At 38.8% G+C, this 21,066-nt stretch overlaps 1 protein-coding gene across 8 annotated transcripts in view; it reads left to right on the forward strand.

Moving 5' to 3' along the window:
* Positions 1-21,066, forward strand: part of KDM4C (lysine demethylase 4C) — a 389,693-nt gene that overhangs the window by 81,390 nt on the left and 287,237 nt on the right. For all 8 annotated transcript variants that reach the window (XR_009223452.1, XM_058565774.1, XM_058565775.1 and 5 more), the window contains one exon: positions 13,031-13,224. Coding sequence is in view for 7 of the 8 variants with exons in the window: in XM_058565774.1 (XP_058421757.1) it covers positions 13,031-13,224 (194 nt within the window). In the remaining variant the exon portion in view is untranslated. The remainder of the gene's footprint in view (positions 1-13,030; positions 13,225-21,066) is intronic.

Consider the following 21,066-nt stretch of genomic DNA (forward strand, 5'->3'; position numbering starts at 1 on the left):
CGCCAGCAGCGGAGCGCGCGCACTTAACCACTAAGCCACTGGGCTGGCCCAGATTTGTTTTTTTTAATAGACATGTCTATGAGTAGATCTGTGAGTCCTTCTATTGGCCTAAGCCAGTATTTCCAAGTCATCTTCTGGACAGGTAGTCCTTTAAGAAAACAGAAAGCGAAAAACATAATCACCAAATTACTAACTTTCCTTTCTCGTCGTTGGGGGATAGAGGGAAGTTTTTCCCTCCTTGATTACATAAAGGTGTGTAGTTCAGAGCTGACTTTCTGGCTTACTGTTTGGCCCCGTGGCTTCAGATGCCGTAGAGCCAGTGTAGGTTAGAGTTCTTTATTCCCGCCCTTGACTCCCAGCTCCACAGTTTTGAGCTGTGAGATCTTGGGCGCGTTATCTGACTTCTCTTTGCTGCAGTTCCCTCATCTTCAAAGTGGCATTGATAGTAGATAATACCAGTGTCTACCTCAGAGGATAAAATGAGAGGACATAAATAAAACACCTAGTTCAGGGCCTGCTCCGTAGTGTGTGCTGAACAAATGTTAGCTGTTGCTGATGGCAGTATTAAAGCAAACTAGACAAAAATCCTGAGGCTGCAATGAGATATTCAGTAGTTGATTCCGACCAAGAGAACTGGGAAGAATTCTGTTCTGCATAAATTGTCATTTACATATGAGTCCAACCTGCAACCCAGCAGTTGATACTTGCTACCATCTGTCAAAGCCTGTCAGAACCATGAAAGATGTTTGTTTAGGGGTTACTGCTTAAGAAAATGCCCCTGCTGTTTTCAAGAAATATACCATCATCTTCTTGTTAGTAAGACAAGTTGCTGGGACAGAAATGGTGCCATGGGATGTGACACAGGAGATATTTTCTTTTTCATGATTTTTTCTTTATCATATTTTTGGAATGTAATATCTGATTATATATGTGCAATGTATTGAAGTTTTAAACTGTAAGGATACATTGAATACCCCAAACCCACCATGCAGTGCAACTTCTAGGATGTTAGCACTACTGCTCTTTCTACAGTCCTTCCCTGCTACCCCGTCCCATCACCCAGGGGTGGCCTGAATATTGTGTTTGATTTCTTGCCTTTTAGAAAATAGTTTTGTCACATGCACATATATTTTTAAACAATATATCTAGTTTGGCTTATTTTGACCTTATTAAAAATAGTATCACTTTATGTAGTCTTCTGGGACTTTGATTTTTTTCACCCAACAATGGGTTTCCCCGGTTTATCCATGTTATTGTGTGAGCCATTGTTCAGTCATTTTCATTGCTGTATAATATTTCATTTTGTGCGTATACATTTTATTTTTGATCATCCTGCCAGGGGACATTTTCTTTTTCTCTTTCTTTTTTATTTTTTTTAATTTTTATTTTTTTTACCATGGATAGTTTTTTTCTTTTTCTTTTTTTTAATAATTTTATTTATTTATTTATTTTCCCCCAAAGCCCCAGTAGTTTCTCTTTCTTTTTTAAAAATAAATATTTCTCCTATGAACATATTCCTGTACATGGTTCCTGCTGCACGTGTATAAAAGTTTTTCTAAAAGCATTTACTTGGGAGTGGAGTTGTGGCCTTATAGAGTGTTCAACTTTACCAGATACTGTTGAATGTTTTCCAAAGGGTTTATACCAATTTATGCTCCTACAGCAGTGTATAATCATTTTTAAGACAGCTTTATCGAGGGATAATTTACATACCACAGAATTCACCCATTTTAAGTGTATAATTCAATGATTTTTGTGTAACTATCACCACCAATCTAGTCTTCGAACATTTCCATCACATCCAAAAGCTTTCTCGTTCGTGCTTACGTATAGGGTTGTAAGCACTTAGTATTGTGCACCTTATTACTTAGTGTCAATCTTGTGACTGTAAAATATCTTGTGTGTGAATTTGCATTTCTCTGATTACAAATGATGTAGAACATCTTTTCATGTCTTTGTTGGCCATTCATGTTTGCTCTTTTGTGAAATGTCTTCAGCCTATTTTTCTATTAGATTGTTTACCTTTTTTATATTATTTGGAATTCTTTATGTATTCTGGATACCAAAACTATGCCAGTTATATATATATATATTTTTTTTTTTTAAAAGATTTTATTTATTTATTTTTCCCCCCAAAGCCCCAGTAGATAGTTGTATGTCATAGCTGCACATCCTTCTAGTTGCTGTATGTGGGACTCGGCCTCAGCATGGCCGGAGAAGCGGTGCCTTGGTGCACGCCCGGGATCTGAGCCCGGTCCGCCAGCAGCAGAGCGCGCGCACTTCACCACTAAGCCACGGGGCCGGCCCAAAATGTGTTCTCTAGTTCTCCTCCTTTTTTTTTATTTCCCCCCCAAAGCCCCAGTAGATAGTTGTATGTCATAGCTGCACATCCTTGCTGTATGTGGGACGCGGCCTCAGCATGGCCAGAGAAGCGGTGTGTCAGTGCGCGCCCGGGATCTGAACCTGGGCCGCCAGCAGCAGAGTGCGCGCACTTAACCGCTAAGCCATGGTGCTGTCTCCAGTTATATTTTTTGAATTACTTGCTGCAGTTTTGGCTTGTTCTTTTCACTTTTTTGTTTTTTTTAATTTTCAGTGTCTTGTTTTGGTGTGACGACAGATCAGTTTTAATTCTAGCGCCTGAAGCTATACAAGGGTACATTTTATAAACTTCATGGGACTGTTGGATGCATTCAGTAAAGTGACAACTGTGCAATACGACTTAGTATCTCAAAATCAGGAACATACTTTTAAATTGTTTAGATCCCGTCCATAGAATTAAAAACAAAATCACAAGCCATCCACAGTTATGCTAATTGTCAGTTAAATGCTTTACACTTAATACTTGATCTAACAGTCAATGTCTAGTAGGGGATATTGAAAGTGGTTTCAGATTCTCATCCTGTTCTAGTCTGTTGGGAAGGGTTCTTGAGTAGGCATGTGGCCAAAGGTGGGTACCAACAGGACTAGAGCAGCAAGTAAAATTTTACCACAGTTTCTGTAGTTTTCACTTTTTTTTTTGTCAGAAGTGAACAGCGAGAATTAGATACTTATCTTTACATATATACAAGGTATGCTGTGAAAGCATATCTGTTAACAAACACATAAAAATACTTGGTAACTAGTTTGATAAGAAAATAATGTGCAAAGGTATATAGCAAGAACATTAATCATCTCTGACCCTGGAAAGATCAATTCTGTATTTTATATTACATCAAACAAAACAATTTTAGTTTTTTTGAATCTCTTATCCAGAAATACTTGAAATGGAAGACAGACAGAAATTATTTATTTTTACCCTCACCTTGACTATGAAAAGAATTAGATTAAAAAACCAAGAACTATTGGAACACCTAAGTCCAGAATGAGCCCAAATATTTGGCCACATGGAATCTTATCATCTTCAAGAGTAGGAGTGATAATGAGGTCTTTATAAGCAGTTTTTAGTCTATAAGTACATAGGCATTTTAGTATTTTGACCACTGGAAAACAAAAGCTGTAGCATCAGTAAAGGTCTGAGATGTCTCAGATTTATAAGTTGTAGTCACTGTATTTAAGGTTAACTAAAGTTGACATCAAAATTTTTAAAGATAGGCTTATTTACAGTGTCTCTCAATAAACAAAGATTTTAATTTTAATTTAGTTGATTTTATCAGTCTTCTCTCATTAATTTTGTCTCCTTTTTGTATTTTTATTTCTCCTGGGACTCTGATTACATGAACCTTAGATACACTTATTCTATCAATTTACCTTTCAGATTTTTCATTTCGTACTGCACTGTGTATTAATGTCTTAAATTTTATCTTCTGGTTAATGACTTCTCTTGTTTAACCCTTTCATTGAGTTTTTAGTTTAACAATGATATATTTCACCTAGAAGCCCTCCCCTCCCCCCAGATCTGACTGGTCATTCCAAATAGTTTTACTTGCTTGTCTTGTGATTCCAGTTTTTATTTCTTTAAACATTTCATTTTTTGTTGTTGTTGTTGTTGAGGAAGATTAGCCCTAAGCTAACCCTAACATCTGTTGCCAATCCTCTTTTTGCTGAGGAAGATTGGCCCTGGGCTAACATCTGTACCCATCTTCCTCTACTTTGTATGTATGCCTGCCACAGCATGGCTTGATAAGTGGTGTGTAGGTCTGCGCCTGGGATCCAAACCCAGGAACCCCGGGCTGCCAAAGCAGAGTGCACGAAATAACCACTATGCCACCGGGCCGACCCTAAACATTTCATTTTTTTTTTTTTTTTTAAAGATTTTATTTATTTATTTTTCCCCCAAAGTCCCAGTAGATAGTTGTCTGTCATAGCTGCACATCCTTCTAGTTGCTGTATGTGGGACACGGCCTCAGCATGGCCGGAGGAGCGGCGCATCGGTGCGCACCCGGAATCTGAACCCCGGGCCGCTGGCAGCGGAGCGCGTGCAGTTAACCGCTAAGCCACGGGGCCGGCCCTCATTTTTTTTTTAATGTCTCTCTAATAATTGTGATATCAGCAGTCTTTGGGGTGGGGAGGGTTCTAATGTTTGTCAGTTGTTTTTGCTGATTTTCTCCAGTATTGGCTTGCCTCCCTTTATGTGTGGCGATCTTTGGTTGTATGCTTTGCCTTGGTCTTTTAAGTTTTTTTTTTTTTTTTTTTTTTGGTGAGGAAGATCGGCCCTGAGCTAACATCTGCCAATCCTCCTCTTTTTGGTGAGGAAGACCGGCCCTGGGCTAACATCCATGCCTATCTTCCTCCACTTTATATGGGACGCTGCCACAGCATGGCTTGCCAAGCAGTGCGTCGGTGCGTGCCCAGGATCTGAACCGGCGAACCCTGGGCCGCTGCAGCAGAACGTGTGCACTTAACCGCTTGCACCACCGGGCCGGCCCCTGCCTTGGTCTTAAATTGTGGAAAATTTATAGGTCTCTATGGAGGATGCTTTTTCTCCCAAGAGGACTCGGGTTGCTTCTGCTGGGAACCAGGGATACTGTTAACCTCAAACCCTCAGTTGTCCAGACTCAAGGCAGGAGTCCCAACCTCTCTGCAGTCTTTCATTTGACTGGACATTTCGCCTTTTTTCTTCTCTGCCCTACTTCTTTTTATACTCAGGTTAACCTTTTAAAGGTAACAGTCTTTTTATATCGTTCTTTTGTTGCAAAATATTTTTGTTTCTTTTAAAACTTGCTCTGCAGCAGTTATTGTCTAGACTTGTAGAAAGAAAAGAAAGCACTGCTGTAAAATTGTAGGTATTTTGGTATATAAAAATGCAAAAAGGAAAAGAAGCCTGTTTTAAAAGTAAAAAGTTTAGAGAATGTGAGATATTTTCATGGAAAAGAAGAAGCAAAAAGAGCTGTCATGTCACACATTGTAATTAACTTTGCAGCACAATGAATTTCACATGAGTCTAATTTTATTCTTACTGTGCAAAGATCCTAAGGAAATCCTCAGTCTATTTTAAAATGTGGACCAGAGCTTTCCTTTTAGTTATTGAAAGGTACAATTTTCACACATTACTGTGTGAAGTGGATTGAATTTTGAAGTCTTTAAAGGAATAACCAAGTTTTATTTCTCTTTTTCCATGTGCATTACCTTTGAAACTTCAAGGGCTTGTTACAGCCGTATGAACTAGTGGCAGTCATTTACATTAGCCTAGCTTTAAGTTACCAACAAATTAGTGGAGATTGGGTGGATGGTCTTTTGTTTGGATCACAGTACTCTGGTAGGTGTTGGCTGGGCTGTGATAAGGGTCATAGAAAGCGATGGTCAGAGCTAAATGAGGAAAAGCACAATCTTTTAAAAAATACTTAAAAATTAGTGTTTGTATTTAATTAGTTTAAGTAAAAATACTTAAAAAAATTAAAAAATACTGCACAGTGGTGTGCTAATGAGAAACACCATGTCACAATGCTGAGTTATAAAAATGGGACCGGCACCAGTATTCATGTACACAGAATTATGGTTTGCTAGACAGACAATATATTTACTACTGAGGAGGCTGACTGCTCTCTTCTAATTTTCCAACAAGGAGGCCTGTGCAATTACTGAGCACCTTACCTCCATCTGTAAAATGAGGGTGTTTTGCTTTTGTTTCCTAGCATGGGGCTTATCTCAGTGCTTTTGAGATCCCTGCATTAATAAAATGATTACTGAGTACCTGCAGAGTTTCAAGACTTGGTACTAGGTTTTTGGTAGATGTCGGATATAAAGAAAATGTTACTTTTCTTTTTTTCAAAGCTTATTTACTAATTTTTAAAAGATATTTTGGCATGCATTGCCTTGCTTCTTCTCAGTACTCTGATGGGAGATGCTAATCCTGTTATTACGTATAAGAGATGTCCCCAATCCCACAGTTGGTAGGCTTTGAGAAAGGCAATATAAACGGGTGCTAGCTTTGTCAGCTCTTGTGAAGACCAAGAGCACAACCTCCAGTTACAGCTTGGTGATCACATTTTTGTGGTAGAAGTACTGTAATTTGGTCTATCTGGGTACTCTTTTTGATGGCCTCATTTGTATCAGGGGTTGACCTGAAAACTTTAGACTGTTTAATAATTTCTTTCAGGATTTTCTCAGTCTTACAGCATCTAGGTGGTAGATCTTTTTTTTAATAATTGGATTTTCTAATGAAATGATGTTTCATCCTGTAAATTCTTGCATTTTAGAAGTTTTTGTTGGTCATTGTGAGTCCAGCTTAGAGCTGGGCATGTGGCATTGAAACTCAGGAGAGAGATGGGGGCTCATGGCATTGTTTGGAAAGCAGCCACATGGGGATAATATTGAAGGTGCTGAGGATGATGGAAGGAGATGGGGGAAAAGAAACATGTGGGTTGGATGTTGACATCGTTGATGTCATGTGTGTCATCATAGAGTGATGGCAGTGAAGATGCGGAAAGCCCCGAGAGAGAGTGACAGGTTAGTGGCTTAGAACTAATTTTGGAGAACAGGGACCATACAGACTCTTCCTCTTCTACTGTATGAAAGGTACCATAAAAATAAATTGACGTGCTCAATTAATCAGTTGTTTTTCTATGGCCAGCTAGGTTTTTGTGTAAAGTAAATGAGAAACCAGCCCCCGAAATACATAAAATAGAGTGAAGAAATTCTTGACTGCTTTGAGTCTTCATTTGAAAGTGTTTCGTTGGTCACTCAAGGCATTTTTGCATGCAGTGTTGATATTGTAGTAATTTCTCATATTTACAGGCAAATGATTTTAGCTATTATACTTTGTGGACCAAGCAGAATGTATTGTCAGGTTGACTTGGGTGCAGAGCAGCTCACAGAATTGTTACTATGGATCTGGCAGATGCGCATGGCGTGGCTCAACTCTTGCACAGCTTTCTTCAACGTCCTTGTCACTGTTATCCTGGCTACTGCTTCACAGAGGCTTCTCCGAAGAAGTCACATAGCTTTGTCCAGGGCTGTTTTACTCAAACCTGTGTGCTAGATCCCCCTTATTCTGCAGTTGGTTATTCAGTTTTCACAATTACTCTGGCTTTGCATTTTCCCATTTTACTTTGTGTCTCTCTGTTCATTTGTGTATTGGATTTCTACACAGTGGTGGAGTGGGGGAAATGTGTATTAGAGAGTGAATTCCTGTCAGGCCGCTTGCACAATGTCACTCTAGTCACTGGACACATTTATGGAGTACCTGACATGGTTATTTAGTGTTGGGCAATTATATGATTAGTTTTTTAAAAACTCAACAGTTTTCTCTCCCCCCAGCTCACAATCACTAACTTTGGATATACAGCCTATCTCCATAATTCCTTCCTCCCTTATCCCTTTTAAATTAATGGCAATAAGTGTGAACTCTTTAATGCCTGCTACCTTTTGGCAAATGTGGCAACAGATATATTTTGTTTTATCCATATAGTTTTAAAAGTTAGTTAATGTCACATAAAATTTGTATTTTGGGCTTCGCTTAAAAGATCAGAATTTCTGGCAGCATTCCCAGTGACAGCAGTGGACAGGAGCTGAGTAATGGCTGTCCTCGTTAGACAGGATCGTAGGTGGTCTCCAGATGGGCTCCCCCTCGCCCCCCAGACTTACGCCTGGCGCTTTCACTTGTTGATGTTAGCTGCCTGGCTCTTTGGGCACCTGAGTTTGTAACTCCTGCTTTATCACTCAGCTCTTCACTTCCTGCTCTGCTCTTTGGAACATGCTGCTGACAGCCCTCTTTGAGGTGTGGTAGGCTCTGAACCCCAGGGGATACCACTCAAAAAGGTTCTGAAACCACCTCCTACCGTTTTAAAAGAGAAACTTAGAAAAAAATTTTTTTGAAATATTTTCATATGTATTTTGCAATCTTGTCTTTACGAGTGCCCCATTTGGTAGGCGAGTCTGGATTTGTGTACTCTTGGGAAGCCTTAGGCCCCCACTTCTGCTGGCAAGGGTGAATTTTTTGAAAGTAGTTCCAGTGAGAGACTGAACCTTTACTGTGGCCGTTTCAAGGTGGCCACAGTCCTGTCATGGCCCACTTGGCAGACTTGAACCCTGGTCACTGCTTTGCTGTGAATGACCATTGAGAAACCATCACATCCTATAACTCTGGTGAGTGGCGGAACCAGTATTTGATTAGAGAGCTTTCGAGTCTCGTACAGCATGCTGCCTTTCTGATATCATGTCGTTCTTTGAGATAGAAATTCTTCATTCCATTTTGCTATTTGTTGGGTGAGGGTAGAAAAAGAGTATGTGTATTAACCATGATTTTCAGAAGTTTACTAATTTGTCTTTTGTGTTAGAAGAACCTTTTTGTAGTTTTTGATGGACGTGCGCTCATTTTATGTACGTACTTTTTTTAAAAAAAGCCCATTCTTTGCTTATCAGTACGTTTGATAGTTTTAAAAGTTTGATCCTGTCTTCCCTCTTTTCTTCTTAGTTTTAATCTTTTAGGCTATCTTCATTTAGAAATATCTTTTTTGGGATGTTTTAATGGCTTTTATTTTATATTACCTCTGTGTGTTTTTAGGTGACACAATCAAATTATATGTGTGTATCATGACAATAGGTGTGACCATATTCCAGTCGCCTCCTCACCCACCCTGGGTTCTGAAATGCCATCTCTGCCAAGGTCCAAATTATCTTCACTTTCACTACTGAGTTACATTTGGGTTGAGGCATTTAGGGAACTGTCTACTGTAATGTTTCCCCTAATGTGCTGTCCCGGTCCCACACAGTACTGTTTTACGACATGTTAATGTATTATATAAACAAAATTCTATGGTCAAATAATATATGGGAAATGTGGAGTTAAACAAAGCTGAACAGGCTTCCTTATAGTAGGGCCTCTCAGAACCTTCGGAGTGCCTGTCGGCACTGTGACTCTCTAAGAGGAGAAAAGGAGGCCACGGTTTTTTTTGATTACAGCTTCTGGGTAGGAATAATGTTCCATTGGAAATATTTTGGGGAAAATTAGTTTACTATGATTTTTGCATTATTTCTCTGTGTTAGTTGGGATTGGCTCATCATTGCTGAGGTTTCTAAGGTGGGAGATTGCTGCCCTATCATCCGTCAGGCTCATAGTGACTGAGTGCGGTCATGGTAGCGGGAGTCCCGGATGCTCACAGTCCTGAGAAGATGGTGCTCATTGGCCTGGATATGGCCCAGAGCACAAGAGCTGTGAACTCAAACTTGGACAGTCTCTCTGTGTAGGTTTGTCGATGCATCGTTCATGCTCTGATGCCAGTTTGAGGCACTTACTCCCTCTATGAAGTCCAAAGCCTGGTCCTCAAACAGCTCCTGCCTCTGGTTATGGTAATGAAGATTTAAGAGTTCTTTGAAACTGCCATCTGATTCCTGGTAGGTGGAAGATACAGAGATTGGAAGAAAAGATCCTTGATAAACTTCTCATTTACATGCTGTGCATGAATTGTGATCCAATGGTGAATTATTTCAAAAAACCAGACAGACACAGGGTAGATAGACAAATGGAGCAGGACAGGCCTAGATTGCCTGCTGGGTGATTGTGGTGAAGGGAGGGCGACCCAGGAGGAAACCTGCCGAGTGGAGGTTAGGTGAGTTACAGATATTGCTGAAGCACCCGCTGGACACTGTGCGGAAGAGCTTTGTTTGAGGGGACGGAATCTGGGAAGAGGTGTTTATCCATGAATTGGGGCTGGTGTGCAGACTTTCTGCTGAGACTCATGACTTTGAGCTTTGAATGGTTTGGCACATTCCAACCTGTCATTATGTTTGTAGCTGGGGTCTTCCTAGAGACTGCTGTTTCTCTAAATCAGTTCTCTCACCAACCCCGAGGTGAAGCGGCTTTTACTATTAGCTCTGCCAGCGTTCATGTAGGGCGGCTGAACCCATGCGTGGGAAGAATGCTGCTGCTTTATTGTGTTGGCCTGTCCTAAATTTTTGCTCCTTTGATCTTTGTTGATGCCAATTGTTGTTTGTTGATGCTTGGCAATTGATGCCAAGAGTAGAGGATGATATGCTGTATTTTAAAATGATCAAAATGGGAAGCATAGAGTTTATAAGTTGAAGGCCCGGGAGTCAGATAGGTTTGGGTTTATCTTTGCCACCTACTACTAGCTAGGAGCATTGGTTTTTCCATTGGTTCATTTGGGTGTAACGTTACCCATTTTACAGCATTGTGTTAAGTAGGTGTAACGTGTATGTATGTGTAGTATGACCAGGTAGAGTATGGTATAACACTTCTCCTAAACATCAGAGTAGGTTCGCTCCTTATCTGAATCTGTCGGGGAGACTTGGTGCTCTTCGGTGTTGAGTAGAGCCTGTCCTTGGAGGCGGTTAGCCAGTTCAGTCAATAGTAGAAAAGAGAAATTGGAGAAGGAATTTTGAAGTAGTAAGATTTATTATCAGCCTCTGCTATAGCAGTTATTCTTAATATTTTTACAACCTCTTTAATTGAAATTACATGACTTTTTATTTTAGCAAAAGAAATTAAGTTTCAGCATCATGGCCACCTTGACCTTGTACGGATACAGTAACATAGCTACATACGTGTTATTTGCCTATTAATGGAGAGAACCAGTAGTGAATTTCATAGGACTTTATTATTACTTATCACATATTCTACTGTTTCTTTTTTGAGGAGGCTTTCCAGTAAGATTTACTAGAGAATAGTGGAGACATTTATTTCATCAGTTCTAAGAAATAATTCTATTTTCAAAGAGTTTTGTGTCCCTTAGCCTATTCAGTTTTCCGAGCAACTCTGGGAGGGTGCCATAGCCCTCATGTTTTCATGAGGAAAGACTGGAAGCTCAGAAAATCTCAGTAATTTTTGCCGTGGTCAATGGCAGAGCTGGGGCTATAATCTGGGTCTTCTGCCAGTGCGTTTTCTTCTCTACCCTCATCCCCTTGTACCCACAGATCTAGGGATGTCAAGGAATTCAGCCTCAGTTATTTCTGAAAGATAATATCAGTCAGAAATAAAGATAAGACTTCTCTAAATGTAGGAATTTCGGAGGAATAGTTTGTTCCTAAATTTGCAAGTTCTTTCGGTTTAAAAATGATTCCTGTAATATGGCGCTCACTTATTACTTCAGATTCATTAGCTCAGTAATGACTTTTTAATAGGACTCTATTATTAGAGTGATTGGACTGAAGTCTGATTGGACCAGAGTTAAGATATCGCATCCCTATAAATAGAGTGAGATAAAATATTTTACATAATTTGATTGAACTTTTATGAGGTCTCATAAGTTGGAACCTAGGATCTTCTCTGAAAGGGTACTTACTTTGATCAATTTCAAAATAGCAGACTTCCCACTGTGGGGTTTAAGTTGTAGTTAGAGTGGCTACTTAGGGGAATTTGAGAATTAAATTATTTCCCTTGGCGCTTTTAATTATGGTACCTGAGGCAGAACTTCATTAACGGCTCCATCAATAATTTTCCTAACCCAAAAGCCTGAGAAAGTAGGATTAGTACACTGATTAGGGAATCATCTAAAGGTGAAAATGAAAATAGAACAACCCTGAAAGTTTTTAGGGTGTAATAGAAATATTAGACATGGTTGTCTGTGAGCCGTTGGCATAGTTATTAGGGAGGGCCTTATCGGTATACGGAAGTGGATTTAATGTTCCTCTTTAATAGCACACGCATGAAGAGGTTGAAATGGATTTAAAGACATTGCAGTTTCCTCATGATTGCATAGCAGTGGGCCCAATCTCTGACATTTAGAGTTTGATTATGAGAAACGTATATGGGAAAAATATATAGTTTGTAAAAATTTTAAGCAGTTGTGAATTATAGTGAATTAATGATTGATTGATAAGTTCTAATAAAACCAGAATCTTTTCCTATCACCTTAACTCATACAGCGACTCGAACCTTTTCTCTCTCTCTGTCATCACTCGCCACGTTGGGATACTATTAGAAAGCTACATTATTCCAGCAATTTTACCAGAGTTTGGATAAGTATTTTTAGCAGTTATTCTATGTTTAAAATTTCCCATCAACATAAAAGGCTAATATTTGGTTGAAGAAGCAGTAAAAGCGCAATGATCTGTGGCTTAGAGTAGTGCTAAGAGTTTTTCCAATCATTAGAGTTGAAATTTTTAGGAAATCATGTATCACATGCTAAAATTGAAATGGATGGGGATGAGAGAGGGATGACAGATGATATATTTTGCTGGTGGTATCTGAGATGATGTCTGATGTTGAATATGACTTCTAAACTAATGTGCAAATAAACCAAAAAACAAAAAACCCCTGAAGCAAAAAGTCGTGCCAAAGATGGAAAGCACACTCCAGATCATATGCTTTGGCTTGATGATTGTTTGCTAACAGCGAGTGGGGAGTAGGGCCTTAGATTACATTCCCATTGGGAATCAGGGAGTTATTTGGTATAATTTTATACTAATATTTATATAGAATCACATTATGCTGGTAGTAATCTTGGATAATTAATAATGGACATATATAAATATATATGTGTGTCTCTTGAATAATGATTGCTTTGTTTTTCATTTCTAAGTGAATTAAAATATGCAGTCTAATAATTTTGGCAGATGATGGTTTGATTAGTAAATGTTATCTTTATTAGTTTATTAATGTTTGATTTTTTTTCTCTCTCTCTCCTGGTTCCAGGATGTGGATGAATGGAACATAGCTCGCCTAAATACGGTCTTGGATGTGGTTGAGGAAGAGTGCGGTATTTCTATTGAGGGTGTAAACACCCCTTATCTCTATTTTGGCATGTGGAAAACCACATTCGCATGGCACACCGAGGATATGGACCTCTACAGCATTAATTATCTCCACTTTGGAGAGCCCAAGTCTTGGCAAGTTACATGTTTAATATTCGTTTGCTTTGGAGTTTTGAAATTCGGGCAATAGGATCCTGTTGAAGAGGATTTTTTTCTTTTGTCTTGTGGATTCAGATTTATATGAGCTGTAAGAACGTTTTTCACTATGTTAATTGTCTTCCAGTCTGCCCAGGGTTTTGCTCAAAACCATAAAGCTAGTGGTGACTGGTATATCTAAAGTTGCCTGCAGACCCTTCTGTTGGCCATGAATAGGTATTTTAGTCTCTAAGAATTCATTAGGCATCTTTACTTCTCTGGGCATTTGTTGGAACATACGCAGGAGGTAGTTAGGAGTGAAAGTTGACTTCCTGGATGTAGGGTAACAAGTAATCTTAATGATCTGGTCCAGCTTCCTCTAAATAAATGACAAGTTCCATTTAGTATGTGGTGGCTAGAAGGAGAGGAGGGATGAATCAGGAGGCTCTTTGGATGATGGGCATGGGGAAAAGAATAAGTTAATGTTAATATGTGTTCTTAACTTGCAATTTCCTATGTTTGTGAGCCTCTTTCTCATCTCTCTGAGCAATGATTTTAAGATTTAATGCTCTATAAAATGCATCATATGGTACATTCACTACGCTTTATAATTATTAGTCTGTTGGTCACTGTGGTATCCTTTGTGGTCAGCCAGTTTTGTGTTTTGAACTTGTTTTCATGGGTTTTAGTCTTAGGAGAATTTAAATATCAGTTCTGTCTTCTATAATACATGGACATGCATGATGACATAGGCAGAAGCATGTGAAGCATCAGCATGACAACCCAGGAAATATCATGTTTCTGATGGTTGTAAACATGATAGGATGCTCTTCAGGTGCTTGTGCCAACCTGGTAGCTTTCTTGTGTCCAATTTAAAGAAAGGCCTCTTTCAAGTTCTCCTGCTGCTCAGGTGTTGAGATATAATGTATAATTTTTATCCCCATCTTGCCATTGAGGTTTTGTCATTTGGTGAAGTGTGAAGTTGTAAGCTTTCTCCAAAAAATTCAAATATAGTAAAAGTTCCTAATGATCAAAAATGACGTTTAATTGGAAGGAAAATTTTAGATGGAAGTGCAAAGATTTTAGGACATAACAAGAGAAACCCAGGCAAGAAGGTTTGTGATCTAAAAAAGTTAATGGGAAGTTGTTAAACCTATTTTAGAGGTGTTTTACTTGCACATTTCATTTGATAAATTCTTAGCATTCTGCTCTCTTAAGGGAATAAATCAAACTTAAACATTTTTAATAGGTGGTCTAGGACCTAGAGAGGCTTTGTGACAGGATGGTGTGATGGGATTATTCATTACACAGGTGTTTACCGAGGGCCAGTTGTGAGCACACACTTTAGGCCCGGTGGGTCTCTGTTTGTTATATTTCTTCAGCACCACTGTTAAGTCTGTTGGAATGTCATTCTTTAGCACTTTTGGGACTTAGCTTTGAGAGACTTGGAGAAATATTTTAAACAATGCATAGGCTCCTGGGCAGTTTCTCAGTTGCATAGTTATCTCCATGCTCTTTCTGACACTCACTTTCAGTGTGGATAAAATTAAATGAAATGGGTAAATTCAACATGTTGGTAAAATCTAGTGTATAGGTAACTATATACTATTTTTCCCTTAAGAAATCTGAAAAGCAAGCAGCAAAACTTTTCTGGAGATTGTTAGATATTAATTAATGAGAATGCCTGGGACATTAATTTGAGTTTTTAGTATTAGAGGAGTTTAGTTAGATAAAGTCTCTGCTTTTTTGTTAAGAAAGATGATTTTCCCCTCCCCCTGTCTTGGAGACAAGATTATGTTGTTTCCTAAAGATCACTCAGGGGAGAATATTCCGGTCAGGGATAGGACTGGTTCTAGAACCTCGTGTCATTGGGAAAGAGCACAACTGTTTATAAGTGAGAATAATTATGCCAGTTTCCAAAGTATTTCTTCTTCCCAGCAGGTATATTTTCTGTATGTAATTACTCTATTAATTATTAAGCATATAGACTCCATTAAATGCATTAAGGGTAGATTTATAATATCACTATTATCTTTAACCTTGACTATTGTTTGTAATGATGAAATAATAAAACATCATAGTGAATTATGACAGCTAATCTCCATTCTATTTTATAAGATAACTACTGTAGGAAAAGAGTGATGTAAATGACTCCAAGGATATTTCCCAGTAGATTTATGAAAGATTATATTAGCTCAGTATAAAAAATTTTGAGGTAAACTCTATTATCATTAAAATTCATTTTAGTAATCATCATAATATATTTGAAGTGAGCTTTGACAGGTGGTAGAAGCGATACAAATTCATGTAAATACTGGGAGGTGGGCACTGTGTGTTGCAGAGCCTAGACTCCAGGGACCAGCAGCCAGGGCTCGAGTCCTTCTTCTGCTACTAAGGTGTGTGGCTTTGGACAAATAACCATGCTTCTGTCGGCCCCCGTTTCCTCACCCACAAAATGACAGGGTTAATCAGGATGATCTCCAATGTGCTAATTCTGTGATTTGTGATCAGAACCTTAGGAATATTTTTACTTCCTTTACAAAATGAGAGGGTGACCTGGTGACATCAGGTTCTGTGTGTGCGCGTGTGTGCAGGCACTAGTTTCCTTTTCCTGTGTCCTCTCATTGTTGAGTTGCCTCCGGGACCGTTGCCTTTACTCTCCTGCAGGAGGTGCCCTCTCCCGTGCTTGACCTCTCTGACCCTGGCAGTGTGTTTTGCTCCTCTCGGGTCTCATAGGCTGGCATTGAACTTCAGCGTCTTCCTCTGCTTCAGTGCCGTGGTCAGACGCCAAGTTCTGGGTGTGATTATTGCAAGGACTGCCTAGATTCCCTCCTTGCTTCCATGTCTCCACTGCTCTCCTCTGCCCGTGCATCCCTTAGATTTTGTCTGAAGGCTTTCTGGACCATGTACCGCCCCTACCTTAGACATCTGTTTTTACACCTTTCAGGTGGTTGTGACCAGCCCCCCTCCCCACCCCTTTCTTTTGCCTGCCTTGAAGCTGAAGCTTTCAATCATCAGCAAACACAGGGCCTGGCCATAGGACTGATGCTCTGTAAATAATTCTTGTTTTGAATCAGGCAAGTATTAAATTGTTTTGGATCAATCTGTTTAAGGGCAGACAAGGAAATATATAGAACGTTTTGTAAAGATTCTTGTCTAAAATGTAACTATTAAGAACACCAAGTTTTCTGAGATTTCTCTGTAGCTGCAGATATGCACAGCTCCAGGTGGAAACCCCGAGACATACTTTTCTGGGCACTGTGTGTGGTGTATTTTGCCGAGTAAGTGTTCATGACCGGAGGTTCGTACTGAAGAGACTTTAGAGGAGCTGATGATTTATTTAACCATTTCTGACATAAAGGTTTAAGGTAAAAAGAATGCTTAAAGTAAGCAGATAGACAACTGCTTTGGCAGTCAATGGTAAAGTATCTACTTTCTTGGAATGAATATTGACTTTGAAGCCAGAAGACCTGTTTTAAAATCCCAATCTGTCACTTACTCGATGAATGACTTAGGGCGAATCACTATGCTCCTTTCATCAGGAGTGTCTTCAACTGCCAAATGGAGGCGCGATTTATTCTGTTTACTTATAGGACTGCTAGGAGGGTCTAGGGATATACTCTGTGTAAAGGTGCTTTGTAAACTGTAAAGTACTATACAAATATTCCTAATTACTATTATTTTAATAACTTTGTGAAAATAAATCATTTTTTCCTCATAGTAATTACTTAAAGCCTGAACTCAGTATGATGTGTCTGTGTATAACAGATTGGGAGTTTCAAGGATAACAAAATATAATTCTCCCTTCCAAGCATCATGTGCGAAAGTGGTTAATTGCTGGGGGATATAGAATTTCGATGGTGCCTTGAATCCTTCTTTCCGAGACTGTGTCCAAATACATTCAATGATAAGAGACTTTCAGATTTGCTCTGTAGAGAATGAGAGAGATGAGGTTTAAGAGGACATGTCTTAAGCTGTGAAAAGGTCTGAAATCAGGAAAGAAGTTTCTCCTGGATGTTTTTAGAAAAATTAAGGATGGGCTGTAGCGTTTTGGAGTTGGTTAAATTTTGTTCAGCAAACTGTGAGACTTTGTAAAAATGTTGTGTAGTAATAAGAAGTATCAGATTATTCAGGATAGATATAAATTGTTTGATGCTTTTTCATTAGATAATTTGTTCATTGGTGTGTGGTATTTAAGAGCACAGGTTTTTGCACCAGAGTGTTCTGTTTTGGGTTCTGGCATTACTTTTTACCGAGCATGTGACCTTGGGCAATTATTTTATAAGCTCCATGTCTCAATTTTCTCTCTTAAAATGCTCAGATGGTTCTAAGGTAGTTGTGTGGATTAAATAAAATACTGTGTACAAAGCATGTACCGCAGCTCCTAACATATAATAAGTGCTCAATAGGTGTTAAACATTTCATTTAACAAATGTATATTGCATGACTTATATGTAACACCTAATAGATCTTAAATTAATAAGAATTCTTGGTTCTAAATGGCAGAAAACAAATTTAAGCAAAAAGAATATTTGCCAGTGTGTGTAGTTGGGATAAGCTAGAAGCATGGCTCAATCCAGAGACCAGATTCTCCCATCAGTCTGTCTTCATCTCTCCTGCCCTCCATTCACTCTCTCCCGTTTCACCCCTACCGCTTCTTATTCTTTTTCCTCTTCTTTTCTTCTTGGGATAGAGGAGAAGCTGTTTATTTATAAATAAATATTTGATTATTATTGAATTTTAGCCTTCGTCATACTTTTTAAGAGAACAACCAAGTTTTATGGTGTGAAATTGACCTAAACGTGGTTAATATACGTCTTCTCCATCAAAATGTGAGCTCCCAGAGCGGGGGACTCTATTAGTCTTGTTTGCTAGCACATCTCCAGTGCCTGGCACAGTATCTGGCATGATCCTGCCACACAGTAGGTACTCAGTAAATATGTGTTAAATGAACAGTCTTACTAAAGGAATTCCTTATTGAGGTTTTTTCTTTAAACACCTAATACAGAACATTACTTTAGGGATTGGACAGCTTGATGATATTTAATGACATATTGAACAGCAATCCATGACTAACTCCTACTTGTGAACTTATCTATTTAGTAAGTTTAGACTCATTAGTATAGTCTAATTGCAGATGTTAAGACTAATTAGATAATGGTGAACACTGTATCCTCTTGATGGTTTGTATAGGAAAAATGGTCTTAGAATTAATAGTGGTTTGTTTCTGGTTTTAATTACTCTTCCTAGAAAAATTTGCCCTCTAAATAAGAAAAATAGACTTGTATAAATACTTTTTTATTGAAGTATTAATGAAATTAACTGCTTAAATTACTCTGATTATTTTTAGGCATATCTATGTATAATTTTAAAGATAATATTTTTAAAAAAGGTTTAAGAAATTGGAAATATACCCCAAAACTATGGTATTTATTTTGTCCTCAGCTGCTAGCTATATTTGTAGGAAGAAGAGAGTACAATGATAACTGGTAGCAAACATTTTTATTGCTCAAATGGATCATAGTTTACTTAGACCTGAGCCTGACTTGGAGATAAACACAACCACACTGGCACACGTCCACACGCTTGCAGTCCAAATACTGAGTCCTGGACACCCCTGCTCAGCAGAGTTCCCTAAGGGAAGCATCAGTGAGGTCTAGTGTTTGCACTTTTGAAAGTAAATCTCACTGTTTTCCCTGAAGTGATGAGTTGTGAAGCCTTTTCATTAACTGATTAGTAAGTGTGGATTCTCATATGGGAACTCTAAACTTAATTTAATTGAGTACTCTTGATACCCCTGATATGCATAGCTGGCCCTTGTAGATTCCTTCAGGATGCCTGTTGTTTTCTTGTTGTTACTCTTTTACGTAAGCCACCACCACCACTTACAAGAACAACAGAAGCCCCTTCAAATGAAAAGAAATTGCTGAATCCAATCCATAACTCTTAGGGGAAAATCAGAAGGTTAATCCAAATTTATTTACCTTGTAGTTCATGGAAAAGTATTAGTGCTGTTAGCCTTGCAAATTACTGTGGCAGATGGGGTAGTTCACACATTATTTTGCCTGACTTATCTGTTTCCCTCACATTTTTCTCTCTCCTTTTCAGCCAGTTAATCTTGCTATTTAGGTAGCATTTTGTAGAAAATACGTATTATTTAATATTTGTTTTGCAAAAGTTATTCTTTGACTGGAGCATATAGGGATTGCACCTAGGCTTGCAAATGGGTTTATAAATGTTAATTCTTTGACCTCAGATGTGTTCATTCTTTGTGAGCTTACTTTTTAAGGAGAGGAGCTCCACTAGGGGTGAAGTTTGTTGTTTGTCTTTGGTGACTCCATTTCTTCAGTGAAATCCGTTTATATGTGCCAAGAACTGTGCTAATCACTTTAAGAAATCATTGCAGATAATTCAGGAGACAGATTGAGGTAGTTGTTTTTTTTTTGCCCCCCCCCCCCCTTTTTTGTATGTGTGTGTGAGGAAGATCAGCCCTGTGCTAACATCCATGCCAATCCTCCTCTTTTTGCTGAGGAAGACTGGCCCTAGGCTAACATCTGTGCCCATCTTCCTCCACTTTATATGGGACACCGCCACAGCATGGCCCGACAAGCGGTCCCTTGGTGGGCGCCCGGAATCCGAACCCGGGCTGCCAGCAGTGGAGCGCGCACACTTAACCGCTATGCCACGGGGCCGGCCGTTCCATAAGCAGTTTCTTTATTTGAAGACTCATGCATAAAGCTTCTGAAATGTTATTTTACGATTTATATTTCTGAGAGGGCATAGCATCCAGCTGCATGATCTCTGAAATGATTTTCTGATCAGAGACAAAAAAGTCCATGTAACAATCTTTCTTGGAGTGTGTTAAAAAAAAAAGTGAATGTTCTTTGGGAAGGCATTACACATCAAAAAGAACTTAAATTAGACGAGTTGCCTTCCTTGTCTTCATTTCAGCTCCTATAAGGTATCTCTGCCTACCTAGTGAAGAAGATTAACATTATTTAGTGTTGGAGGGAACATGACCATTTACTGTTTTTTAAATTTAAGGCTATGTACCTTTTTTTTTGTTTGCATGTTGCTTGAGTTACCTTTGGGTAGCTTGGTTGCTTTTTGTAATGTGCACTTTTGAAAGCCTCTCAATTTTCAAAGAGGTTACCAACTGTAAAGAAGCTGAGTAGGTGGTTTTCCCTTGAAGATTAAACTTCAGTCACAGGAAATCTCCTTGAAAATGCATCAGTACTTTGTTGCAGTTAATTGGTAGAACTCTGTAAGCCAATTGTAGTGGAACCTGTTAAGCCTCTTTATCTTTTTCGTGGATGGTATAATTATTTGAACAAATGATCACTTGGAAAGGATACCATCCTTAGCAGATTTCCATATAAGGTAAGATTGTTTTTTATTGGGAGAATGCTGGCTTTGGAAAATTTTTGATACGGACTTCTTATGGGCATGCTTTTTGTTTATTACCTATATTTGAAGTTACTGTATTTTAGATTCTTCTTGAAAGGGCATTTTTTTCCTGTTTTATTAATGCTTGATCCTGTTATAAACCACTGCATCCGTATTTGGTAATTTTTGGTTTTGTTTGTTTCTTTCTTTCCTGTTTGTTCATTAAATATTTATTGAGCACCCAGCTGTCAGGTACTGGGCTAGGTGCTGGTGATACTATGCTGAACCAGACAGTGGCCTTCGCGAAACTTGCTGTTTAGCCATATAGCTTTTAGCCCCTCCGCACTTCCCTTATTTTCTAGCAGTAGCAGAACCCTTGTTCTTAGCAAGATTTTAGTGGAATCCAAATCTTACGTGGAATGCAAATCTTATACAATATACTCATGCATAAACCAG

This window comes from Diceros bicornis, chromosome 22 (assembly GCF_020826845.1).
Source record: "Diceros bicornis minor isolate mBicDic1 chromosome 22, mDicBic1.mat.cur, whole genome shotgun sequence".
NCBI classification, from domain to species: domain Eukaryota; kingdom Metazoa; phylum Chordata; class Mammalia; order Perissodactyla; family Rhinocerotidae; genus Diceros; species Diceros bicornis.